Source organism: Lepidochelys kempii, chromosome 2, assembly GCF_965140285.1.
Source record: "Lepidochelys kempii isolate rLepKem1 chromosome 2, rLepKem1.hap1, whole genome shotgun sequence".
NCBI classification, from domain to species: Eukaryota; Metazoa; Chordata; order Testudines; family Cheloniidae; genus Lepidochelys; species Lepidochelys kempii.
Genome location: NC_136381.1, coordinates 100,412,215 through 100,439,406, shown reverse-complemented (window position 1 = coordinate 100,439,406; position 27,192 = coordinate 100,412,215). Strand labels below are relative to the sequence as shown.

The 27,192-nt window shown below is 44.5% G+C and overlaps 1 protein-coding gene across 2 annotated transcripts; it reads right to left on the bottom strand.

The window, feature by feature from the left end:
• Window positions 1-291: 291 nt before the first annotated feature.
• CNDP2 (carnosine dipeptidase 2) lies at window positions 292-26,659 on the bottom strand. 2 transcript variants are annotated; one of them, XM_073331770.2, is made up of 12 exons: window positions 26,518-26,659; window positions 18,065-18,154; window positions 16,724-16,867; window positions 14,634-14,796; window positions 9,621-9,709; window positions 6,987-7,187; window positions 6,181-6,265; window positions 5,197-5,357; window positions 3,408-3,572; window positions 2,338-2,479; window positions 1,677-1,824; window positions 292-1,130 (listed from the first exon to the last, which is right to left on the bottom strand). In XM_073331770.2, exons 2-12 carry the CDS (start codon window positions 18,122-18,124, stop codon window positions 1,061-1,063), a joined length of 1,428 nt encoding a protein of 475 aa, XP_073187871.1. In that variant the 5' UTR covers window positions 18,125-18,154; window positions 26,518-26,659; the 3' UTR covers window positions 292-1,060. The 2 variants fall into 2 exon arrangements, with proteins under 2 accessions (XP_073187871.1, XP_073187870.1); XM_073331769.2 differs by lacking the exon at window positions 26,518-26,659 and adding an exon at window positions 26,182-26,447.
• Window positions 26,660-27,192: the final 533 nt, after the last annotated feature.

The following is a 27,192-nucleotide window of genomic DNA, read 5'->3' as shown; positions in this document are numbered from 1 at the left end:
AGCAGGTAAGATTTAATACTTCATTTCACTCTTAGATGGTTTATAATCATGCTCACATCTACAGTAGCTTCCCCAGGGCTGCCAAGGTGTCGTGCAACAGATATGATTGCCCATAGCACTCAGTGCTGCCCTCCCTCCTCCCTGCTTTTCCTTCTAAGCAGGATATTCTCGCACCAAAAAAGCCACTTAGTTCTTTCATGGCCTTTATGGGGGTGGGCTGGTGTTCATGGGCCAGAATAGACCTTTACAGTCTCAGATAAAGTATTTGAAAGAAACACAACAGCCAAGTGATAGAGCCATCTTTTTTTTTTTAATTTAGCAAAATTTACACAAGAACAAAGCCAGCTTTAGAAAAATGCCAGTTTCATTGCATGCTTTATATCCAGATTTGTCTGCAGACCTTGATGCAACAAGCATGAGCAGCAAGAGCTACATACAACAAATTAGCAATCCCACCCCTCTCCTCGTCAGCGTGGCAGCAGAGATGGCCCCATTACAGCTTGCAGAAATTCCAGTATACCCTTTGTAGTCTGTCATGGAGTGCTTCCAGGACTTACCATGGAGTCTAGATTAACCTCCTTCAGTAACTGCTGATGGTCAAGATGTTGAGTTCTTTTAGTGGATTAGCTAGTTGAATTAAGTTGGAGGAGAGTTGTTAGTTCTCACTTCAGTTTTAAACAAGCCAGGAGAAAGAATGCCTATGACAAGCTATAGGCTTGATTCAAAGAAGCAGAAAGGGCAGGTGTGAAGTGATTCAGAACCACTTGTCAGATTTTGGAGACAGTCCTTAGAAAGGGTCTCTTCATTCCATTTCTTCAGCTACAGAAGACGTGGAGTGTGCACTGGAAGAGTATTTTGCTACTGGGTGTTCCAAGACTTCTAGAGTGGGGGCCTGATGCTTTTCCGCTGCAGGAGTTTGAGTGTTGGTGGGTGAAAAATGGAGGGGGGGCGGGGGGAGAGAGAAGTAAAGCTGTAGGTATTCGGTAGTCTAAGCTCGCTCGTCAGCAGGATTTCCAGAACCACAAAATGATTTCATATTTGGGATTTTCACCTCCTTAGCTCAGTCCCTTAGTTGTGATACCTCATATAGGTATGCGCCAAGCAGCTTCACTCCCTGGATGTAGTTATACCTGGGGAGAAGAGTTCTGTGCATTAGTCTGATCTGGTCTGGTCTCTTGTGAGTGCCCACGGACATCATTCTGCCTGCATCAAGAGCTGCCAGATCAACAGTGTGAGAGAAGTTATGTGAAGAGGAAGCTAGCAAGACTGTAGAATTGCAAGCGACTGTATGCAGTGAGCATTTAGTATACAGAGGTACATAGCTAGCCACAGCTCCTCTACAGAAGGAACAAAAAAATCTTTGAGAGAAGAGAGAGATCGCAACCAGCGCCACAGGTAGGTACTGGTGCATTTCAAGACTTGTACAGTAACAAGCAGAGCTGTGCAAATAGCTGCTTTTTTTGGTATGGTTGCAGTTCCAAAACTACACTTGACCAAACCAATGAAATGTTTTATTCAACCCAAAACCATTTTGATTTGGGGGCATTTAATATTTGTTTTAAAATAAAATTGAAGGAAAACAAAGTGAAAAATTGAAGTGCTTTGGCTGTTGCTAAATTTGCCTTTTTGGTCAAAAAATTTCACCCAGTTTGTCCAGACACCACAGTGTCCCTTACCTGTTCAGTTTCTCATTTTGAGAATGGGCACCATCATCTGCAGCTCCAACAGGAAGCAGCATTACGTTTTTGCCTGTTGCCTCTTGGAAGGTGAGAGTGACAGGAATGCTTCCTCCCTCTCTCGTCAAGTCTGGCTCAACTCCAAAAACTAAAAAATAGTTTGTGTCAGTTTTCCTGAGTTAGTGCATCTTCCCCAGCATGCTTCCTTACTAGATCACCTGCCATCTTTAGGGATCCCAAAGAACTCGGAAGGGCAGATTTGACCCACTGGTGGCAAATGTTTGCTGCTATCAGGAGGACCTATATGGGTGCAACCAAAGGTAGAACTGGCTTCCTGATTCCAACTTCTAGAGCTTAATGCACAAAAACATTAAGCCAGAGTAATGGACTGGTTTTAGTATGATGCTAAGGTAAAACACTTCCTATTGAACCACTACTTGCTGCAGCCCCTTGGCTTTTCATCCTAGTATTGACCAAATATGACCATGTACATCTTGGTATTACACCTGCATAGCTCCATGCTTACCAGCCATACTGTGTGTACAATCCTGACATCTTGCTGCTACATTGATATCACCATTTAGTGCTGGTACTAGCGAGATCAACATTTGATGTGTCAGAACGGGCTAGACTTAAATTCCCAAGTTTTAATTCTACTGACCTGTCCTCATTGCTCTTCTGCCAGCCATATAGTGGGGATGATTGAAGTCTGACACCCAAGGTTTTCCACCATGGCCCATGTGTACTTTGAACTTATTGGGACTTTGCAGCTCAGCAAATTTCTTGGTGAGGTAATCCTGAACCTTTGGTACCAAAGGATTGAGCAATTAGAAGTCTAGGATTAACACATTCAGAAGTGTCATACAAAGTTCCTGTTGGGTTGTCTTACTAGATAGACAGGTTGTAAGTGAAGCTAATGTAGCAGGAAAGGTCTGCCTGGAGGCTGTTATTGTAACACAAACGCCGAGCAGGGACAGTGTCTTCCTGGATATTGGAAGCACCTTGCGAGCAGTGCTAGAATTACAAAGAGTCAATTAACAGGTCACAAATCTAGACTAGCAAGAGGCCAACTTCCAGAACAAAAAGTATTAGCTAGTTTAAGAGTCGGCTAGATTGCCGTTAGAATTATAGTAACATGCAGAAGCCCCAAATCAGCTTGGAACCCTACACAGGGCTAGGTACTGCACAGAGACAACCCCTACCTCAAGGAGCTTCTCCATAGGATGGCCAGACCTTCAGAAAAGCCCCACTTGCTTGGTGGTTCTCCGTGGGGGTTTCTGGATGCTGAGCTATTGAAAGTCTGACCCTGAAAGTTGCCACCCCCTGTAAGATCCAACCTTAAAGTGAAAGCTCACTAAGCCAACTCCAGAAGTTATTCACCTTCAGTGGATGTCAACCCACTAGGTATCAGATTTATGCAAGTGATGCTTTCAAGTAGTGCATAATGCACGCTGGAGTTAGGTATTTATTGTTAAGTTATGAACTATTTATCACAGCTGGATTAAGACACCAACACCATATCAAAAACTTCAGTTTATGGTCATGTCAGAGCTAAGATGCATCCTACATCTGCTGGATCCAAATAAAAGGTCTTGGAGGTAAAGGACAGCAGAGAAGACAGAACTGCTGCTGTGGTTGCAGGGTTTTAACATGGTTCCACCTGTGTACAAGGGTGGAAGTGGGAATTTTTTTAAGAAAGCAAAGATTCAGCCATTCCCAACTTATACCTACCTGGTTGGCAACATCTGCTGGAGCCATGTCTGGCACTAGCCTGATTGAGAATTTGCCAGTTACTTTCCTTGGAATCACAGTCTTGGCTCCTGATGCAGAGAAGGCTCCTTCAATTCCGTGGAGAGATAAGGATGGGTATCTCCACCTGTGCATTAGGATATCTTTCTGCAGAAGAATGGAAAAATTATTAAAGTTACTTATAGCCATAATTTCAAGACCAAAAGTAGTTACCCAAGGTGGGCAAGACAACCTGCATTAAACCATGTCGGTCTGGTTCAAGCATAGATCGCAACTGAAGCGGCAATTTGCACAAGATGTCCGTATACAGTATCTGAATTAGTCCTCTCTGAAAGAGATCGTCAGTTAATTCCTACCCTGAAAATTCAGTTTAGGACTGATAAAAGCAGTCTTGAAAGGAGACGTTTGCCCAGTGGTGGGGCAACAGCTCTTCTCAATAAGTTCCATACGATGCGCAACATTAAGTGGACTGCCACTTAATCAAAAATTCATCTTGAAATTGCATTTACCTAGGATTTCTGACTGGCTAAGGTGCTCAGATAGTAGGAAAAGCTTTGCCAACCGATTTGATTCTTCCTTCATATCTAATCTGGAAACAGTTGGTGATGTGTAGAACGGCCAGTGAAGCATAGGGTCAGCCTGGGAAGTCAGTATTTGACGGACCAGTATTTTTTTTGGGGAGGTGGCGGAGGGGGTGCAGAGTGCAAAATTTGTGGGAAAGGATTATACAAGGCTGAGAAAGCAATGTTCTGCCTTTTAGGATCAGAGATGAATAGGCATAGGAAACTGTGTGTACGTTCAGCTTGCAGACCTGTAATACGCTTGTACCTTACTACATGTGAACAGCATGCAGAGGAATTCTGTGTTGTTTTGGAGTGGTTATGCATGGGAAGTTCAGACTTAGCAAGCTTGTGTCTAAAGTTTGAGAGTCTGGTGACATGTTAAGAACTAGCTATGGGACTTCGTCAGATTATGCAGTCATGCCAACAGTAATCAGCACTAGAAGAGCACCAACATTTATTAGTTGCATCTGAGATAGTAGTGTTTCCTCTACATTTAATAGGTAGAGAAATAGGATATTTATTCACCTTTTAAGAGTGATTATTTTATCTACAACACCCTTCCACCTCTATCCAGGCTCAATGGAGTAAGGATGCAGATTGCCTTCTCATTGGCTCTCTCACACAGGAGATTTGGGGAAGTGAAACTGCTGCTAGGAGACATTAAATCTAAGAATGTGTAAAGGAACGACACTTAGGAACCTAGACTAACCTAGTTAGCCAAGATCAGTGCTCTTCTTAGGGAGACTCTGAATATTACCTTAACGTAAGGTACATCAAGACTGAGGTGTTTCAGGTCATCTTGAAAACTAGTGTAAGCCATACACTAGAAAAGTCTGATATGTGTTTGTACTATGATGATAGTATATTACTGTAGGTAACAATTTTATACAACAACAGGAAGAGACTTCCATGGGAGATACATGCTATCTACCCTTTGGGATAGGTTTTATAGCAAAGCCAGAAGCCAGTTTTTCCTAGTTCACTACAAATGCAGTGCACACTAGCATGTAGCAGCAGGAGCTTTGTGCTGAAGTCAAGATATTCTGCCTATGGAAAAAAAACTAATTCAGTGCCAAATTCATCTATTGAGGCAGCTGTAAGTGTCCCTCACAGATGCAGTGAATGTTTCAGTCTAGAATACCTTGAATTTGTACAGCAGAAAGAGGAATTTGAGGTGGGAACAGAAAAAAGAAAGAAAGGCACTGTACCTTTGTGTCATGCAGTAGTTTTGTTGCTCCCACATCTTTTGCATATTCCTTCAGGTCAAAGTCAATCTTCTGATACAACTCCAGCTCCTCATCAGTGACTGGCACCACTGCTTCATTAATGCCAGGAATGAGGATTTCCCCCCTTTTATCCAGCAGAGAGCCTGCAAAAGAAAATCCTGTAAGATCAGTGTCTGAAACCAGACTTAAGTACCACTCTTCAGAGAGTGTTGCTTCCAAGTTACTGTTAAAAATTGCAACCCATGTCATTTGAAATCTTGCTTTCTTTAAAGGCTTCCTTTGTCAGGAGACAGAAAGGAAGAAATGCAGTTCTAGAGACACAGGTTAGAGGCTACTCCTGAGGACTAGTTAACCCACTGAAAGCCTTCTCTATATACCATAAATAGGGTAGCTACAACTGGCGTACAACCCAATTAAGGGATACTTGTCAATTCAGGTCAGCTCTAGTTGTGAAGTGACTCATTCAATAGGTATATTCAAGACCTGCATTTCCTTGAATTATAAACCTCTTTGTCAGACTCCATGGAAGAACCTGATTTCAAACACAGAGTTGTACATTACATTTTATAAGATGGCTGGCAGGGAAGCAGCCATTTATGGACAAGTGTGAGCTCCAGGACCATAAGTCAACATCTTCCTCAGCTTTCCCTAAAAACCCTTGATGGAAAAATCATCAACACAACTCCTCCTTCCTCAGATGGGTATTTCAGCGACCAGGGCATTTTGCCTGCAGTTTCTCCTGCCTGTCTCTCCTGGAAAGCCACCATTTCAGTGGGGTTGGCTAATTTTAAAGTCAGTCAAATAGTGCCTAGTAAATTTTATATTGGAGCCTTTTACAGTGTAAATTAATAGTTTTAACTATAACGGAAGAGCTTCTTTACTATGCATTATATGTAGGACAGTTACTCAAGCATGGACTGGGCAACATTGATGCTGTAGCATAAAAGGCAAATATGTTTCTCTTACCCATCAGAGCAATGAGATCGGTCATGGCCTCATGTACTGAGCCGCCATAAACTCCAGAGTGAAGGTCTTTGTCACTGCATTCCACCTGGTTTGACGCAAACAAGCTTGTAATCAGACATTAGTTTCGTCAGTGTTTTTAATAGCCCCTCAATGGCCTATACCCCAAGTAAAGGTCAGCAAACACACAGAGGTAACAGTGCTATACTGCAAGCATCTGGAGCAGAGAGACAGTTTATTATTTGAGCCTGATAGCAGCAAGAGGCCTCCATCAGAACTGGGGCCATATTGTGCCAGAAATTGTACAAGTGTAGCACAGGACATTTCCTACTCCAAAGGCCTTACAATCTGATTCAATGGCATAAGTCTACAGTACTTACAAAAACATCTGCCATGTTGTTCAACCTATATATCTTAGCTCACTTACAGGACGTCAGTTGCCTAGATTAAAAGATCCATGCTACAACTTGGCACTAGAGATGTTTGAATCATTGCTAATGTCAACAAAATATCCTGTACAACAGTTTTAGAGGTACACCCTCCTCCCAAAGTATGACAGTTGTTCATGGGGAGTTGGGGGGGGGGGTGAGGGTGCTATGCTTGGGGCATACAGGAATAGAGCTAGTTCTATCATACTGGAAGACATAAGTGCTCATCTTAAAAATAAAAAAAAGTGTAGATCAGCAATGGATATTAATGCCAAGAATTAAAAATAACAGCTCTTTAAAACAAAAAGGAGATGAGATTCAGTTTGTGAGCAACAGGAGTTTAAAATACAGAAATGAAGGGTTTACTCTTCAGGACTTTACCTCTATGAAAAAGTAGCAGATTCCCCTGAGGCCATATGTAATACAGGGCTTCTTCTTGCCTAGCCAGTAGTTGTCAGAGATGCAAACATAGTCCACATCTTTGAAGAAAGTGTCTTTTTGAGCAAAAATCAGTTCATCTAGGCCTTCAGAGCCAGACTCCTCCATGCCTTCCAGACAGAACTTGATGTTCACTGGGATTTCCTTTGGAGTGAAACAAGCATGGAGACATTCAACATTGCTCAGATACCACTTCATGCATATTTGTTAGGTGTGCTTGCGATTAAAGTATAGAATACAGGCATTCTAGTTCCATGACACAAACACTAGTGTAACTTTAGGGAGTGCTTGCAGTTCTACTGATGCAAAGTCCTTATTATCAGCAAAAGCTCAGAGTACACAGTTCCCAAGACGACAGGCCAGACTTGCTATGTTCTATTTGAAGAATATTTTCACTGTTAGGGAGGGATTCACAAGGGGGACTTAAGCATTGCAGCTCCCTCCTGCTTAGTGGAATTCACAACCCTGAAACAGAAATCCAGGCTGCCCACAGGATGCATAGGGAGAGGTATGTGCCAAAGGGGATTCATGAATGCTGCGCAGAAAGCCAAATAAGCTAGCCAGTAGGAACTGCTGAGTAGAGAGGTGTGGCCGAAGCCCTGCTCCTCAAAGGGAGTTAGGCCCATGGCACTAGGTCTGAGGTATGTGCTTCCCTCTACTCAGGATTCACTCCTGGAGAGAGATGCATAAACCAGGTCAGTCCTTTTTCAAAGGGGTAGTGGTGGGGATACCAGCAGCCCCCAGTGGTTGAGTATTTATCCAGGATATGGGAGATCTGGGTTTGAATCCTCACTTTGCCTGATGTGGAGCAGGGATTTGAACTCAGGTCTCCCACCTCCCAGGCGAGAGTCCTGACCACTACAGAGTCACTTATTCGCTGGACCAGTTTGTGTTTATTTTACAGTGGAACAAGTTCCAACAGAAGAGAATGAGATGCCTGCCCCACAATTCCCCCATAGTCCAGTGGATAGGAGGTCTTCTGGAATGTGGGAGGTTCAAGTCCCTGATCCACCTCAGGTGGAATCTGAGCCCTGGGTCTCACACAGCCCAGAGAAGTGCTCCTACCCCTGTCCTGAGGGATAAGGGCACCCCCTTCTCCTTTTGTCTGGTTGTGGTGTGCTCAGAGAGTACCCACTGGATCAAGTCCCAAAGACAAGACAGACAGCCTAATCTGTGATCCTTATCAGAGCTTGGGTATCAGACACATGAGCTGCTGGGCAGTATCAGGTCTTGGGCAGCACTGGCCCAGCCCAGGTGCTGAAATGTAGGTACCTTCGTGAATTTGTTGGTGGAAACTTGTGTCTTGGGACTTTAGCTGCTGCTTGACTCTGTAGGTAACCAAGCAGGGGTTGGTAATGCCAGTGGTGCCTAACTGTTGTATTCAGGCACCTCTGTCCCCCTTGCAACTTCTGTGGTCCCTTTTGTGCTTGTTTTAAGAGCTAGTTGCTTTTTCAGCAGTTATGCTTACCATTCTTTCCCACAGAAACATATCCCATCTTGGCAGTACTTGGAGAGATCTTCCTCATCCATGATCTTAGTTACATTTTGTGTAATTCATTGTGTTAGAATTAGGAAGAGGATTTTGGCATTAAATTAGCTTTCAACAAGAGTAGTTGTATATATACACACCTCTAGTTGTATGTACTATTTTAAATAAATAGTTTAGTCAGTCATCCACATTACTACAGGTGGAGAAATGGAGGCAGAGGGATAGAGTCTGCCAAAGACATCAGACCCCAGATCTCCTAGGCAGATGCTATTAGCATAAGAGAAGCCCATAGAGACTGCCTACTACAGAGAGGAGAACAGTTCAATCTACTCATAATTCCTTTGAAAACAGAGGCAGCTGGTACCAAAAAGTGTTATTTAAAGAAGGATGATGATGATTGCATGTAAGGAACATGCAGTGAACTTTACTAAAAAGAAAAAACAGACGTGTCACTTCTCAGAGTGTCAGCTTTATTGTGCTACTATAATAGAGAGCTTGTTGAGGCTCAGTAGTGATTTTCAATAGGCAAGTTGAACTACATTTCTGATCATATTCCTATTTCAAGTTAGATGATCTTCCTAAACTTGGCAGAGTTGCAAATTCAGAGGCAATCTCAACTCATCTGCCTCTCCCAGCCTCAAATTGCAGTGTCAGTTTTACTCCTCAGAGTCAAACTTTGTTAAAAATCAGAGCAGAGCAGCTTTTGACAAAAAGTCCTTAGTGGACCTGGCTAGGCTTGACTGATTCTCCTGCAAGAGGTTTCAGCATTTTTTTTTCCCCCCCATTTGTCTCATTCCATGTTTGGCTAATAAGAAACACTGAGGGAGTAAGACTAACAAGTGTCCTAATTGCTGCTCAGAAAGACACAAAGCTGACCTGTCAATGAACTAGTTATGCTAGAGCTAAATTGAGCAATTAGAATAGAATGTCCACCTACACAAAATGACAGTACTAATTTAATCTTAGACTGATACCACACAATTACTGTATCATTCACTAGACTTTTGACTAATCTGTGGCTAGGATAACCTTTGAACTGCCTTATACTAACAAGCTGAGTTTAGCAGAATATACTCTAGGTACAATACCTGTTTAGTTTGTTGATAAGCTTCTAGGGCATTCAGCCAGGCAAGCACTGGACCTTTGTCATCTGTTGACCCTCGCCCGTACAGTTTTCCTACGGTAGCCAGATACAGGGAGAAGAACATCTGTATGAAGTCTTATGCATACAGCTCATCCCAGATATACTTTAACCCACACAGGCAAGCCTTAATATGCTAGCAATATGCTGCTCACATCAGACATTCTTAGCACTAATGTGTCTTCAGCTTTGCCTCAGATTCTGCCAGCGTCACTTGACGCTTTAGGCTCAGAGTTGTGGCCTAACATCAGGTTTGACAGACACTGAAGTTTTCCACTGGAAAAAAAAAAAAAAATCTTTACAAGATCGAAAACTCATTTTCATGAAAATGCAGCAGAAAAAAGCATGGTTGGAGAACATTTAAGTGATCAAGTCACAAGAGCTCTAAATTGACTTTAGGGCCAAGTCCTTGCTATTTCCTCCACAGCCAAGTACGGACCGTCAGACAGTGAAACTAGTACTACCAGGAAAGTATTCTAAATCCCAGGTACTAAAGGACTCTGAGCTACTAGAGAAAGACATAAGAGCTGGTGGCTGGAAGCTGCCAAGACCAATTCAAATGAGAATTAAGGCATGTTTTTAAAATAGTGAGAATAATTAACAACTGGAACAAGCTACCAAGAGAAGGGGTGGATTCTCCTTGAAGTCATTAAATCAAGACTGGATGCCTTTCTGGAAGATATGCTTTAGTCTAACAAGTTATTGAGTTCAACACAGGGCCTAGTAACAGAGAGAAATCCAATGGCCTGTGATATACAGGAGGTCAAAATAGATAATTTAATGATCCCTTCTGAGCTTAAAAATCTGTAACTTCGCATAGAATTCGTTCCCCTCCCCCACAAACATATATATTCAGAAATATGGGTATTCTGCAGGGTACTGCTTTTTAAAATCATTTGGTGTTTAAAGAGGCATTTTGTAGACCAGGTTCACCTTCATACCAAGGAATAGAATATACTAGGTGTATAAATTTATTTTGCTAGCAAAACTTTAATGGTATAGTCCAGAAATATACTTTATAATTAGTGCTTTCCTACATAGTTCAACTTCCAATCTCTGATATGATTGTATCGATTGAACACAGACTGACAGCAAGAGCAACTACAGCTAGACTGCATTTGAAGTCTCAGCCTTGTACATTTAGAAGTCTAATCATCAAGCATTTGGTGCTATTTCAGAGGTGGGCAAACTGCGGCCCCCAAGACTGTCCTGCCCAGCCCCTGAGCTCCTGGCTGGGGATGCTAGCCCCCTGGACTCTCCCCTGCCGTCTCCCCTCCCCTGCAGCCTCAGCGCGACGCAACGCCAGCACTCTGGCCTGCTCCTGCCGGGCAGTGCGGCTGGCTCTGGCCAGGCGGCAGGGCTTTGCTGCTCTGAGCAGCATGGTAAAGGGGGGGGTTGGATAAGGGACAAAGGGTCCTGGGGGGCAGGGAGTGGTTGGATGGGGCAAAGGGGCAGTCAGGGGGGTTTGGATAGGTGTGGGAGTCCTGGGGGGGGGGGAAGCTCTTTGAGGGTAGGAGTGTGAATAGGGGTCAGTGTAGTCAGGGGACAAGGAGCATTGGATGGGTTGGGGGTTCTGAGGGTGTGTGTGTGTGTGTGTGTGTGTGTGTGTGTGTGTGTGTGTGTGTGTGTGTGTGTGTGTGTGTGTGTGTGTGTGTGTGTGTGTGTGTGTGTGTGTGTGTGTGTGTGTCTGTCTTTGGGGAGGCACAGCCTTCCCTACCCAGCCCTCCATACAGTTTTGCAATGCTGATGTGGCCCTTGGGCCAAAAAGTTTGCCCACCTCTGTCTTAGCCGCTGTGAAAGATGCATTCCTTACTGGCAGGGCAGCGGTTGCAGACTTCCCTCCAAAGAAAGTGTGGTGAAAGAACCAGTTTGAAAGATGGAGCAAGCAGAAGCCTGGGCATGAGCAGGTGTAAGAACAAGGGGGTCTAGAGCCCATGTAGGTGATAGGAGACGGGCCAGGGCTGTGGCACAGGTCAGAAATGGAGCTAAAACAGCGTTTGGTCTCATGTAATAGACAGAGCCAAACTGGTTTATATCAAGATTGGGCCACTAATAAGATTGTAAGTGGGGAGTATAGTTCGGTTGCTGTGGACGGGCCCTTGAGAAGCACTCACTCTCCTGTCCCTCCTGCTGTACCCAGATGGGTAGTTGCATGCCCCATCCCACACCAGAACGTAAAGGATGAGGCTGCTGGCTTCAGCGGAGTCCAAGGTTCATCAAGGCTCGGCTGAGGTTGTGAGGAGAATTGTTGATTTAGCACTTTCAACAGAAAGGCTGACAACTGGCATTGGGAAAAAATGGAAAGGAACCTTTTGGGCAGAGGTGGGCAAACTATGGCCTGTGGGACCATCCTGTCTGGCCCCTGAGCTCCCAGCCAGGGATGCTAGCCCCCGGCCCCTGCTGTCCCACCTCCCCTGTAGCTATGCCACCGAGTGGCCAGCACAACTTGCACCCGCCCACCTCCCAGGCTTTCTAATAAGCTTATCCTGCTGCTCTGAGCGGCACAGTAAGGGACGGTGGGGAGTGAGGGGTTGGATAAGAGGCAGAAGGTCCTGAGGGGCAGTCAGGGGACAGGGGGCAGGGAGGGGTTGAATGGGTCGAGGGTCCCAGGGGGGAAGAGGCCAGGCTGTTTGGGGAGGCACAGCCTTCCCTACCCAGCCCTCCATACTGTTTCGCAACCCTGATGTGGCCTTTGGGCCAAAAAGTTTGCCCACCCCTGTGCTATTTTATTAAAATGATACTTTAGCCTAACACATTTCTGAAGAGACACCACATACTTCCTCTAAACATAGGTAATAGTCAAAAGGCAAAGTTTTACACTGTTTTTGCTTCATTGAAATATTTAGAAGACTTGAAGGTTAATATAGGTTTCAGAGTAACAGCCATGTTAGTCTGTATTCGCAAAAAGAAAAGGAGGACTTGTGGCACCTTAGAGACTAACCAATTTATTAGAGCATAAGCTTTCGTGAGCTACAGCTCACTTCCTCAGATGCATATCGTGGAAACTGCAGCAGGCTTTATATATACACAGAGAATATGAAACAATACCTATTCCCACCCCACTGTCCTGCTGGTAATAGCTTATCTAAAGTGATTTCCAGCACAAATCCAGGTTCTCACCCTCCACCCCCCCACACAAATTCACTCTCCTGCTGGTGATAGCCCATCCAAAGTGACATCACCAGCAGGAGAGTGAATTTGTGTGGGGGGGTGGAGGGTGAGAAAACCTGGATTTGTGCTGGAAATGGCCCACCTGTTGATCACTTTAGATAAGCTATTACCAGCAGGACAGTGGGGTGGGAATAGGTATTGTTTCATATTCTCTGTGTATATATAAAGCCTGCTGCAGTTTCCACGATATGCATCTGAGGAAGTGAGCTGTAGCTCACGAAAGCTTATGCTCTAATAAATTGGTTAGTCTCTAAGGTGCCACAAGTCCTCCTTTTCTTTTTTTGAAGGTTAATATAGTTCACTCGAGCCAAGAGGTTTTAAATGAATAGGCACCTCTTTAAGCACTATGAGCTCAGTCCTGGAGTCTAACCAAGATGTGCTCAGCAGAAGAGCTAAGAGTAAAGGTGTCTATATGCTGCCTTTATGCATCTTCCATCCTTACAAACCTAAGGCCAGCCTGGGCTGGTTCAGGAACCAGAACAGAGCAGTCTCAGGACTCCTAGACACGTTACACTGGGAGGACTGCCCGATTGCAGCAGAGCTCTGGCTATGCCCCCTACGTGCCAGCACTGGCAAGGCAAGGCAGGGCAGGGCAGAACCAATTCCAGCAAGCCTCAGGTTTCATTACACTAGAGGAACCATCAGCCCTTGTTATGCACCGCTTTACTACCCCCTTTGTGCTGCTTCAGTGGCACAGTGGGGCCAAAAACAAGGACACACTGCACGCAGCCCTTTGCTCTAACTACCAGCAATGATTTAGACAGACTTACTATACACGATCAAGTCCAAGTTACTCCAGCACATGAAGCTGGCTAACACCAAGTGATTATCAAAAAGCGATAAGAGGCTTAAGTAGCCTGTTTGCAAGGCACTGATTGTTAACTTTGATGCATATGCATCAAGATCAATTTAAACTAATGTAGCCTATCTTTCCAATAGATTTTGTCATACAGCCTTTGAATCTCAGGACCATAAAAATAGCTTGTGATCTGCTGGAACATGGGGAGGGACCACCGTAGCAGGGCGGGCGTTAAAGAATCAGGAGAGAGGGAGAAAGTATTTTCAGCATGCTTTACTATTGGTGGCTGTGGGTGAGATCTTGCAACTACTCCTGCTCACAAAGAGGAGTGTGGCCCTCATCCCTATAGCCCTTTGATGCCAGTCTGTCCAGGGGGAAAAATTCCCCTGGGCACAGGTTTTGTGCAAGACAGCTTGCAGTCTTCCGTGATGCCACCTAGTGCAGTGGCCAAACCCCACCTAGCTAAGCCGAAGCAGATGCCAGAATAGCCATTCTGGCTTGTTCTGCAAGGCACAGGGCAGCCCAGGGAAGGTGCTGTAACCATGGCATAGGGGACTGTTTAAGTTCTGCCAGAAGTGGTTTTTGTGCCTGCTGCAGCCCAGAATCCCAGGGTCAAGAGGTGATGCAGAGCTACTTGCCTTGCTCTGGCCCGCTAGTTTTGACAGCACAAGAATTCAGCCCTAGCGAACACCTGCTTATGACCAGTGAGTTACCATGGAAACCGATGGCAAATTCAACACCGCCATTTCACTGTGGGTATGAACACTACTTGGACTGTCCGAGAGGGAAGAAAATATGTCGAACTTGGAAATTTGAGGGTTCACATTTTCCCCCTTACTTCAAGGGCAGGGCTTGTTTACCATTTTGTTCTTAACACTTTTAGAGGAAGGTTTGAAAATTAGTGCTGCAAGCTCTTCCATTCTCCACTCCTCCCCACAGGAGGGATCGTCCCAGTTTAAGAGAACACTTGCTGGACTCTTCCCATCTTACCATCTCTTTCTACCAAGGTGAAGGGTTCACTGTCCCAGCCATCGTCCAGGGCTGCAGGTTGGACATCCAGATGCCCATAAACACACACAGTTTTCTTTTGTGGATCTGAGCCAAGTTTGCCGAGAATAATTGGAGGTAGTGGGATCTCTGATCCATCAGGGAGCTAGAAATAAGAGGAATTTTAGCATAGGATGCATTTTAATAGAGGAGAGGATAAAGTACTTAGAAGCACAGTTTTTAGATCCTTAATTTGGCTCTGTAGAGTAATTAAATACCAATGCATGCACACTCGGTTTTGTTAAAAACAACGTATGCTTTGAGTAGTTTTGACTGACTCTTTCCCCACAAGTTTTTGACAAACTAAGCACTCCAGCACTGTGCAGGTGAGAGAGAATCAATGATTTTACAAGCCACGTGGAAGTAGCAAAACACTGACATGGTCTAAGCTACAGTGGACAGTGAAGTTAATACTATCAAAACGATCACGTGGCTACAATTCAAAATAGGACCAGTTTAGCCAGGTAAACTGCATCACAAACCAGTTACAAAACCATGGCTGCACATGTAGTAGAGGCCGAGCCTAAAAACACAGTAAGATATTTGTTGAAGCGTTAGGCAACATGCCATGTGTTTACTGTACCACATCAAATAAGGAGATTAAATATTTATACGAAACCAACACTTTTGAGGCGGTCTTAAAATACATGTTCAAATGCACTTCAGTGGAGAACTGAATACAGCAGCCTGAAGTTTTATATTCACTGGATGAAATTCCAACAGTCAATTTAACACTCAGTAAACTCCTCAGGTGAGCAGGTTTTTTGTGGGGCCAGAAGTTTAAAATAATTGCTTTGCATCACGTCAAGAAATTCAGGACGGATGCTTCACTTTCAGTGCAGCTTCACCATATCCTTCATTTGGCTGGAATTAAGCAACAGGAGACCTCTGAAGCCAAATCCTATTCCTTCAGTCATTTTTGGTACTGCTTATGTGTAATAAGCATAATGAGGCTAGGGATGGTGCTATTTAGAGAAATAAATTTATAGCATCATGTTCTTTCAGGGATCTTTATGTTTGGAAGGCCATTTACAAATGTAAACATTTACAAATATTTAACTTTTGATTAGTCACCTCACTACCTGGAACAAGCTTTAAATTCCCTTTAAGATTAAGGAACTAGATTTTAATCTAGATAAAAAGAAAATAGGGCAAGGATCATTCTTTAGACTATGTATGAGGAAGAGCAATTTATAAGGGACTATGCATGACTAAAGTAGCCACAGTTATGTTGGAATGGTCTGTGCAGTTCCAAAAACCTAGGCATAATTTAGTTACAGGACAAAGTACTTTTAACTTTTACCAAGGAAGTCATGTGCATTGTAAGTATAAGGGAAAATATGCACACACTCGGCTGTGCCGTTTTCCTGGTAACTGCAGTTTACCAGTTTAATATGAGAAATATGGTCAGTGTTGCTTTAGCTGCATCCAGCCCTGCCTGGACTAGATGTAGCATATTCTAAATTAAAGGTTCTGAGGGAAGAGGAACAAGATTTTAAACCTAGAAGATCCAGTTAGTGAGAGAACCTATCAGAATAGCATCTTCTAGTCACTCATGGAAGCAGCAGTATGTATGAAAGCCAACATTTAAGATCTGCTGGCCTGGATTTAAGTTGTTTGTGGTCACACATGTTGTAACATATTGCTTGTACTGCGACTCTTCACATTCAGTTGTTCCCAATATATCCCAGACTCTTGTTACTACGGTGCTTCAGAGAAAATCCCAGCTCACAGAACATTTAAAGTTGTAGCACAGATTCCCACCATACCTAATTCAGGGATCAGGTCTGGGATCTGAAGTGGACTAGTTCTCAGCAGCTGAGCAAGTTAGTGTCAACAAGAGGCTTCAGACTGGGGAGTAGGGAGCAGGCTCATATGTCTCCATTTGGGCAACTGCTGGTCACCCACATATAGGCTGCAGCCTATAGTTAGTTGCTTTGTCAGGAATCTAACTGGCATGCAGGATGCAAGTATTCTGCTTGAGAATTATTTTCTAGTAATGGGGTAGCAACTAGGTGAGCATCTCTTCATACCTTTTGGGTGCCAATATTCATCAGTTGAGTTGTGCCACCCAGCCGCTCGATGTCCTTGGCAGCAACTTCCATCATTCGTTTGATTTCATCCCTCTTCTCGGGCCATGCCGACACACTCTGGATTGCCACCCATTGGGCCAGCCGCTATTTATAGGGGAAAAAGGTTTGAGTGGTTTTACAGCATTCGTGTGCAATCCAGATTGTTCAGAGTAGCTGATGAAAGACACTTTAGAAATACATTACTTAATGGGCAAAAAAAAACCCCGATATTAACCCTTTGCTGACTCTGGCCTTCTCTGTTTTAAGAGGGTTAGTAATATACGATGGCTGCTATAATTGGAAAAGCTTCCTTTAGAGCTGGCTTTTGAGGAACACCCCACCCCCCAATCACATACAGTAGCAAGAGGAGGAAAGTGTTAACTCTTTCCTGACTTAGTACTAGGTTGTAAATGCACTACAGCAAAAACATGCCGTACCTCAAGTCTATACAAGGTCTTTCTACCAGTGGTGCTTTGTTTCAACATCTAGTGCCAGCTATAGTTTTCTGAAAGATATTAGTCCTTCGCCTTACCACCAGAGGGCCCAGGAATACAATCTTGGGCACCTGTGCTGATTACTCCTATATTCTTATAGACACAAGAGCTATACAACATTTAAGCACTATATTGTAGTTAAGTCTCTCCAGAGTTTTAGATAAGAGAATTGCAATACAATCCTCATTTAGTAACATGTGAAGATCTAGCATGCAGCAGCCTGTTTTGTACTGTCCAGATATTCCCAGAGTGATCAGACACATGTCAAAGGCATTAGCTAATGGGATGTTTGGTAATGCAGCGATATTTCTAGTTTCTCCATATTTACTGAAGTAAGAGAAAGACGGTCAGCAGCACAGGACTGGAATCTAGGAACTACTAAATCCTAATCCTGGCTCTGACACCAACTCCCTCTAGGCCTTGTTCATGGCAAGTTGAACATTTTCCCCACTGTAAAAGCATTTACCTTGTAGGTCTGTTGTGAAATTCAGTTGCAATTTATGACGCACTTTGAAAATGATTGGTTTTAGTATAAAGTTCTCCTACTTGTTCACTAGAAGTTTAGACATTTTACTATAATAGGGTAGTATACAATTATATTTAAAATTATGCTGTTTATAGTCTCTCCAACCATAAGTTACATGCCACTTAAATCACTGGGAAACCAATAGAACCAAAGGATACAAATCACCAAGCTGACCTTTAATCAGTCTCACCTGTTGAGATGCTTTTCAATTTCATACAAATTTATTTGTCTTGTATTACAGTAGAACTAACTAGTTTAATAGCTGTGTGGAAGAATTCTTACCTGAACATAGAGATCCTGGTGTTCATCAATGTGCTGAAAAAGTCTTTCAAGGACAGGCATTTTCTTATCAGAATGAAGTTGTTGAAAACTCTAAGAGGAAAGAGAAGTAGTTCAGTGTCTAGAGCCTTAAGCCAGATACAGCCAAGCTGGTAAAGCAGTTCAGATAAACTGACTTCCTCTTTAAAGTTTAACACTAGAGCTCCACCCTCCTTCGAAACTGCAACACAGCAAAATAGTCAAGTCCTGGGAGTTCTTGCTGTGTCAGTCCAGAGATCACATGACAGGAGAGTGCAGCTGAATGGAAGCAGATTAAATGAATTCTTAAACAAAAAAGCAGTGACAACATTGGAGACCAATACTATGAAAGCATAATTCAAATTATTTCAGCAGAAAGAATGTATGCAATTGATTTTGAGCAGTTATCAATTTAAAGCCAACTTATTCTAGCAAGATCATGCATCTTGCTTGTTTTTTTTTTTTAAAAAAAAAGCTTTAAATCTATACCTTTTTGTAAAGAGACAGCAATTCCATTACAATATGTAAATATACTGTACTGGAAGTATAGCTTGAGTTGTAATTTTAATCTGAAGTATTCTTTCATAGTATTCTGTTTATTCTGCATTGGGTACTCTTTCCAAAGTTGTATTTTTGAGAATTAGACAAGGAACATAACATATTGCAAGTTTAAATGCAAGACAGCACCTAGATAGCAAATACTGTGTTACCATTTACACTACACCAACTCTAGCCCGTTCTTGTACTCCTGCAAAATACTAGAACACCTGTACTTAGGAGCGGATTTCCTTTCCACTGCTTGCAAGAGAGTTAAGGAACAAGAAACATTCAGGGACAGTTAGTAGCAAATAACTATTTCTTAGTCATTCTTGACCACTCAGCCTTCTAGAATTTCAAAACATAATAAAACTATCTGTGGAGTCACGGACAGGGCTGGCCCACAACATTTTGGCACCTGAGGCAGGGAGCTCAAATGACGCCCCATGTCCCCTCGCTTGGGTCAAAACTGTGAAAGGTCTCACTTTGCCCTCTTCCTGTTCTACTCCTCTCATGGTACTGCTCTGCTACCTACCCCAATAAAGGAGAACTTAAAATACCTTGTTCAAAAATCTTAACACTTAACTTTCAAATGCCTGAACAGCAAATGTAACTTTTCTTGACTGCATAGTAAACACTGGCATTTTTATCTGTTTGAATAATCAAAGTAGTTCTTTCTATGCCTTCTTGGTTGCAAAGATTTGAACTGCTTCCTGAAGGTCCACTCTGGGCCAGCTCATACTCTACTGATATGGTTGCAAGGCTGACCAGCCTCTCCTATGTCATTGTGGAGCACAGATCTGTTAACTTCAGCTTTGAGAAGCTGCATTCTCCACTGGCAACTGTTACAGGAAGTGTTAGAATAGAATAGCGCAGAGCAACAAAAGCATTTGGCAAGAGGAAGGCATCTTATTTGTGCACATATTCCAGAAGAGCCTTTGGAGTTGATCCTGCTGAAATGTATCTTGAAAGGGCTTTCAGTTCATCAACTAAATCACTTGCATCAATATCACACATGTCATCATGTGTCACTGTCTCTGCATTGCTGGTGTAGGTCTTCTTCAGGTATAGTGAGGCATTTTGGAATATCATACAACCATCCCAAATATACTGCAGTGTTTCTTGAGCTGCATGAAATGTTCAACTGACTGTATTGCACAATTTAGCACCTGGTTAAAGAATTCAACTTTGAATTGTTGTTTGGGGTCTCTTATGGGATTATCCCATGCCTTGTAATCAAAGTGTCGTCTTCTTCGGTGATTTATTCTTGAATGGGTGGGAAAATAGCTTCAGTGTGAAGTTCCTCTGCCAACTTCTGTGCCCTCTTCAGAGCATTTTGAAATCCCGCATCTGACCACTAAGACTGTAGTCATGTCTTTGCTTTGTTCAGTTGTTCCATTGCTCCCGATATATCACGGTCAACACCTTGGAGTCTCTTGCTTCGAACATTTATTTCGAACAGTGTGTCATGCCACAACACTAAGTCTATGTATGTTTCTGGTGATTCCGTTTCCCTCTGCCACTGTTCTCTCATGAACCGTTCTGGTCACAGCATTATCCTCCATAATGGCAACTATGGCACCATCTATCTTCCCAATTTGGTGTTTGATAGGCTTTATCGCCTCCACTCGACTTTCCCATCGTGTGGCACTCAGTGGTTTCAGCGTCAGACAGGATGTTCCCACATGTTGCTTCAAAATTTGCCATTGATGAATTGATGCAGACAAAAATACATAGATGCTTTGCATTACATTAAAAAATTCAGCAGCCTCACTAGAAGCTGATGCTGCACCAGTGACCACCAAGTTCAATGAAGGAGAACTTCATGGGACAAAAAACAAACAAACAAAAAAAAAACAGCCCCTCCCCCCAAAAAAAACACCTCAAGGGTTTAAACTGTCAGATCCGTGTCTGCACTCCTCTGTTCTTTCCTCTCACGTTGGCACCATTATTGTAGCTCTGACCTCTCATGGCAGCTATCGCAATTCCCATATCTTCCAGCTTTTTAAGAAGCACGTTTGTCATACCAGCTCCTGCAGTATCATCAATGTCAATAAATTCTAGAAAATGTTCTCCGACAGTCACCATTGCAGGGACATTTTCACTAGGTTCTGTTGTTATTACAAAACACACCATTAAAGCCATTTGTTCCATATAGCTGATGTCAGGTATGCAGTCCAGAATAACAGAGTACTATCTTGCTGACTTCAGATCTGCCACAATCTTCTGTTTGACTTTTGTTGCCAGTAACTGTATGATCTCATTTTGAATGGTTTTTCCAAGGTAGTGGTGTGTGTACATTTTTTGTGTGGTGACTCTTCTTGGATGCTGCTGGAGTACAGCTTCAAACTCAGCCAACAGCTCCACAATTTTAAGGAAGTTTCCACTGTTTGGCACATACAGATGATCTGAAGTGCCACGCAGTGCTAGGTTTTGGGTAGCAAGCAGTCTCACAATGGCAATGAGCCTTTTCAGAACAGTTTGCCAGTAAAGAGACTCTGATGCAATCTTCTCTTGATGCTGATCATCTATGGTGGCCTTTAACCTTAGTCTCATCTCAAGCTCTTTCCACCTATGGAATGCTCTCTGGTGATTTGCTGCCTTCTCAAGGCATTCCAGATTCCTAGCCAGATTTTTCCAGTCCTTTGTTCCTGTAGAACCCAATATGGCTGGAACATTAGACTTGAAGAGTTTGCAACAACAGTATGCAGCATTCTGGGTTTTAGAGTACATAAGCCATGGCCTCTCCACTTTGTCACCATTGGGTATTTTATGCCAGTGATGTGTTGGATGGAAACTTCTATTTTCATTGTCTTTGGGGAACATGAAGTTTTTCACTTGCTGTGGCCCATGCAGTACATGGAAGTCCCTCAGGCTACTGCTCAAGTGTGTCCACAGTCCTGGATCATCTAGAGTTAAGGAACTGAACTCAGCAGCAGCTGTTTCTTGTGACTCCACAACACTCTTCTCTGATCTACACTTTTCTTCAGGAATGTGCATGGTTACATCCATTTGACATGGATGCTGCAGTAGCTCCTGTCACCTGCACTCTGACTAACTGGAAGATCAGGCATCTCCTCACCACTCACATCCTCACTGGGGCCAGAAGGCTCACCGTGAACATTTGTGTTTATGTATCTCAGGAGAGCTCCTTCCTGCTTAGTTAGAAAAGCGGCCTTTTTCTGAATGCTACCCCAGAGGGGTGTTTTCTTCTTTCACTCATGACTGCTGTTCCGTGCCAGCTATAGTGGCTCTCAACACTCAGTTGAAGGGGACAAATAAGCAGGCTGGTAGCAGGGCCCGAGTGAGGGAAAATATCAGCGTCTTAAGGGCCTAACTGGCTCCTATACTTCAGTTGGCTGCCTGTTCTCAAGTGGGATCAGGGAAGCAGCAGGAAACAGGAAGTTCCCCGAGAAGCTGGTGTTAATCAGTCCAAGCTCCTGGGGGTGCTACAAAGGTACATAAGAGGCTCCTCCTCTTCTCTCTCCCTGCAGCTCCTGCTGCTTTCTGTTATTAGCACTCTCCTTTTCTCCTGCCTGCCAGTTATGTCTCTTGTGCCCTCCTTCCTCCAGCACAGCACTCCACCATCTTTGTGCATCTAGAGCAGAGAGAATACAAATGCACCAGCAGCAGACAATTTTCTACACTCTGGGTCCTAGTGGCGCCCTCCCACAGTCTGGCACTCAGTTTGCCTCATGGTAAGGCCTGCCCTCAGTTACTCAAAAACAGTCTGCAGAGACTGACTGATCTCATCATGCTACTTAGCAAGAAGTCAGTGTATAGCCAGATGATACCATGTGACATCAGCCTTGAGTTTATGCTTGACCAAGTTTTGTGGTGTTAGGGGAGGAGGAAGAAGAGAATCTTTAGTCTTTTAAAGAAACTTTATTCACCTCTGCCCTCCCATGGGGATAATCAGCACTTTCTCAGTAGTTAGATTTCAGAACAGTATATTCAAAATGATCTCATTTCAACCCACCCAATAAATACCTCTTCTGTATAAAGAGTGAACTCTGGTGCAGTATTAAGAGGATCTGACCCAAAAAATGAAAACCATTTCAGATAAGAGACTTAACCAGGAATTTCTAGCTTTTCCCCCCTGCAATAAAAATAAGCTTTACAAATACTTCGTGGGATTGCATTTATTTCCAAATATTTAGATGCCAAAGTGTGCCAGCATCAGATGCTGTCTCTAGGACAAAAAACTGAGTACACAGTGAGCATCTACATGGTAGAAATTGGCATTTTCTGCTTGTGCAAAAAAAGTAACCAGCAAGAAAAACTTGTACTGGCGTGTCACAGTCACTATGCTAATTACCCTTGCAAAAAACTCTTTGGCGGGCCCTTTTCAGCAGAAGTTTTGTGGAGTCTCTTCAGCCTTTTTCCCCCTCCACAAACAGAGCTGAACGTTTATGGAACTGTTGATAGCATTCTGTTCAGCAATGAGAGAGGATGACAGCACTGCACTTAAGTCAGATAACTGATTTATCCTCCTTGAGGTTGAAAGCACCGGCACCCTTAAACTGAAGTTAAGGTAGAGCCCTGCAAATCTGCAGATATCTATTCATGGACCATGTTTGTGGGTCAGATGCAGATACAAATTTTGTATCTGCACAGGACTCTACAGTTAAGCCATCTAAGGGCATGGCTACACTTGCAGATGTAGAGCGCTTTGAGTTAAACCAGCCTTCGGAGAGCGCAGTAGGGAAAGCGCTGCAGTCTGTCCACACTGACACCTTCAAGCACACTGGCATGGCCACATTTGTGGCACTTGCAGCAGCACTGGGAGCGATGCACTATGGGCAGCTATCCCATCATGCAAGTGACTGCAACGTGCTTGTCAACTGTGGGGGACGGGGGGTGGAATGTGACAGGGAGTGTGTTGTGTGTATGTGGGGGGAGAGTGGGTTTTTGGGGAGCTGAGAGCATGTCTGCATGCTGTCTTGTAAGTTCAGACAGCAGCAGACCCCCCCCAGCCGCCCCTCTCTCTCTCACACACACACACACTAATGGCTTGCTTTCTCTTGAAGCAGATAAGCAGCCGGCTGTCAGAAACAGAGCTTTCAAAGGGCATATCTGTGTTCCTGCAGTGTTTCAAAAACAAGGACAAGAGTGGCCACTTGACTTAAGGGGATTATGGGACATTTCCAGAGGCTGATCAGAGCGCAGTAATGCAACACCTCGTTCACACTGGCACCGCAGTGCTCCCGCGGTGGAGCAGCAAAGTTATGCCACTTGCCAAAGTGGAGTACCAGCAGCGCTGTAGCCGCAGAGTCAGAGCGCTCTATGTGCCTTGCCAGTGTGGACGGGTAGTGAGCTAATGCACCTGGGGCTCCTTTATTGTGCTGTAACTTGCAAGTGTAGCCAAGCCCTAAGTTTGAAAAAAAAAAACAAAAAAAAAACCCTGCTTCATAACTGCATATTGTGGAACATTCTTGCCTCACTAGAATGGGAACACACTGAGGCATGGAACTCCAGAAAGACATTTACATATTCAAACCCTAATGCCTTTCATCTGAGCATCACTCACAGCAGTGTCTTCACTGTGGCGAGTCGACTGCTGCCGCTCCCCCATTGACTCGGCCTGCGCCTCTCGCAGTGGTGGAGTACAGGAGAGCACTTGGGGGGGGGTGTTGATTTATCGCGTCTAGTCTAGACACGATAAATCGACCCCTGCTGGATCGATCGCTGCCCGCCAATTTGGCAGGTAGTATAGACATACCCTGTAATGTCTTTCACCTGAGCACTCATTAATATAGTTAAACAGTTAACACTTAAGACACTGTGATAAGATGTGAAACTTAACTAAAGTCACTGAGTTTTGAGGGGGAATCTGGGATTTTCAGTACCTATGATTGAATTTGGTCAGGGCCCGGACTCTTCCAAAAAAATGCTCAAGTTCTCTAGTGACCACATATTTTCCATCTCATTCAGCGTTCTTGCCCAAATAGCCAGAAACTGATTCAGCCTGGACCAGAGGAAGGAATGCCATTGACACATAACTCTTGTTCAAATCAGGATCAAATCAATTTAGCCCATCAAATTTCCCAGAAAAGCTAACAGCCATCATCTCCAGGTGTAGTCAGTGAGCCTACTATATGTAATCCACTATTATAATCCAGGGAGGTTGTGGAATATCCATCATTGGAGATTAAGATCAGGTTGGACAAACACCTGTCAGGATCGGTCTAGATAATACTTAATCCTGCCATGAGTGCAGGGGACTGGACTAGATGACCTCTCAAGGTCCTATGATTATTCACTTGTGATTTTTCCCCTTTAAAAGGGAATTAAATGCAGAAAGTGATGTCAGTGCTCCATGGTTGAACTTTAAAAATTCTACAAGACCTACACAATAATAAACATGGTGAGCTGTGGTTCCCATAGCAACCCCAGTGGGTAAGTGGTAATGTCTAGGATACAAAGATACGATGTGTTCTGTTCAGGGGGAATCATGTTTGAGTCAGCTGGTAAAAATGTACATCTCTACCCCCCCTCACCCCAGAATTGGTTTTAAGCCACACTTAAAAGTAGTACTTGATCATGCTAGCCTTCTGGGTCAGTACTGAAAGACCCATGTCTATATTCTGGAAGGAGCTTAAGACTCCTGCGCCCCAGATTCCAAAGGGGATTGGCTAGTCATACCAAAGAAGACATGGCTAGAATATTAGAGTTATTGATAAGTATTACAAAGGAACCAGCTAAATACTATGAAGTACTGTCACTGATTTCTCAGATTTCTTTTTGCACAACCACTGAGATTACACGATTGCATAAGTTATGCTTTTCATAAGAGGAAGTGTGGCTTGACTGTAAAGTAGGAAAATGTGTTCTCAGCCCACAGGATGGAGCCCCAGATGATAGCACTGTTTTGGGGGGCCTATTTAATAGCACCTGCTCTAGGTTAGCTGGAAGCATTAGACCTATTGACAGCCAAAGTCATTATATTGTCTGCTATTTTTTGCCACCACCTCTTTCGTTTAGATGGGGAAAACTGCCCTTTCATCTACAAATAATGCACTGCAGAGATGACATCCTATTGACCAGCTTCCTGAAATGAAAGGCAGGACATGGTGAGTTTCTTGCAGCTACAGACGCAGACATGCTGCATCATATGGTGACCAGTTTCCACGGTCAGTCAGTGCAAGCCACAGGCTAGAGAACTGGGCATGAGGGCCAAGGCTAGATAGTGGGTCAGGACATTGAGTTCCCCAGGTTTCCTTCACCAGACCGTTTAACCACTGGCAGGGTCTGGGTATTTAAGACGCAGCGGTTGGAGGAGACAGCACCCCCCGCCCAGTACGAAGTGGCAGACACGTCATGTCCCAGTGTGGCCCGTATCCCCACCCACGTCGAGAGCCCCTGTCTGCGGGCGCGGATTACGGCTGGGAGGACGGGTTAAACGGCCCGATCCCTGCTCTCCGAACAAGGGACGCGGACTTGGGGAAGGGCAAAGAACGTGCTTACGGCCCATGCATCTCAGAGAGGGATGCCGTCAGAGTCATGCGCAGCATGGCAGGGGGAATCCCCACCAAACAAAAAACACACATCCCCACCCTACTCACCACCAAGCGGAGCGGGGCAGGTCTCCATCTGCGAGGCCGCAGGCCGCCACGCACCAGCGACCGGCAGCCGCGGGACAGAATCAGCGCCGCGGCCATGAGTGACACAGCTTCCCCGTCAGCTGCTGCAGCAGCTTACTCCCAGCAGCACCAGGGGGGATTTGTCTGCCCCCTCCCCGCCATCTGGCCGCCCGGAGAATCATGGGGAAACAGAGCCTGAGCAAACTTTGCCAGACCGGGTGCAAAGTGACCACCAAAGCCTCGAGCTAGGGCGGACCCCGCAACTAACAGGCGGAGACAGGGAGCCCCCTTCCACCCTGGCGGGGGGCTGCCACTTACCCGGAGCGACCTCACCACGTGGCACCAGGCTATCTCAGCAGAACGAGAGCCTTTCCGAACCTTGCGGCCAGCTGCAGTTTAAATCCCCCCGTGAGCCCGCCCCTTTGGAACGCCGCGAGCCCCAATCAGCGCAGGGCAGAAGCAAGAAGAACCAGGAACACGTCAGAAAGGAAGGGGGCGTGGCTACCTCCCGGGTGGGGCAGGGCAACGGGATTCGCAGAGAGCGGCAGGTTCAGGGGGAAAGGAGGGAGCTGGACGGGGGCTGCGGCTCTCTAGTGACTCCTCTGGTGGCTCCTTCCAGCGGAAGCCACAGCCAGGGACCCGGGGATACGGGGAGAGGATCCTGGAGAAGGGGAGGGAGGAGAATGTAAATTAATGAGGAAAGGGTTCAGCTCGTCCCCTGCTGAGCACAATCTGCCCTGGAGTCTTCCGCTGCTATTGGAATTCTCAACCCCAAGTGATCACAAATCACAAATCAGTTAAAAAACAACAACCAAACCCCATGAGATTAGTTTAGAAACCATAGGGATTTTTTTAAAATGACACCTTTGGGGCTCTCTTTATTTGACTCTGGTTGTTTAGTCTTTAGGATGCACTCTGTTCCTGAGGGCAAGAAAATTAGTGTTCGTTTTTAATGAAAGGTGAAATTCTTATGTAATTGCATTATTCCAGCAG

Coding starts and splice junctions, on each gene's coding strand:
- CNDP2 (XM_073331769.2), bottom strand. CDS start 26,277: ATGGCCGCGGCGCTGATTCTGTCCCGCGGCTGCCGGTCGCTGGTGCGT. Junction 5,358..6,180: donor CGATCTCATTGCTCTGATGG/GTAAGAGAAACA, acceptor TTTCTTTTGCAG/GCTCTCTGCTGGATAAAAGG. Junction 1,825..2,337: donor CAGAAGAGCAATGAGGACAG/GTCAGTAGAATT, acceptor ACTATTTTTTAG/TTTTTGGAGTTGAGCCAGAC.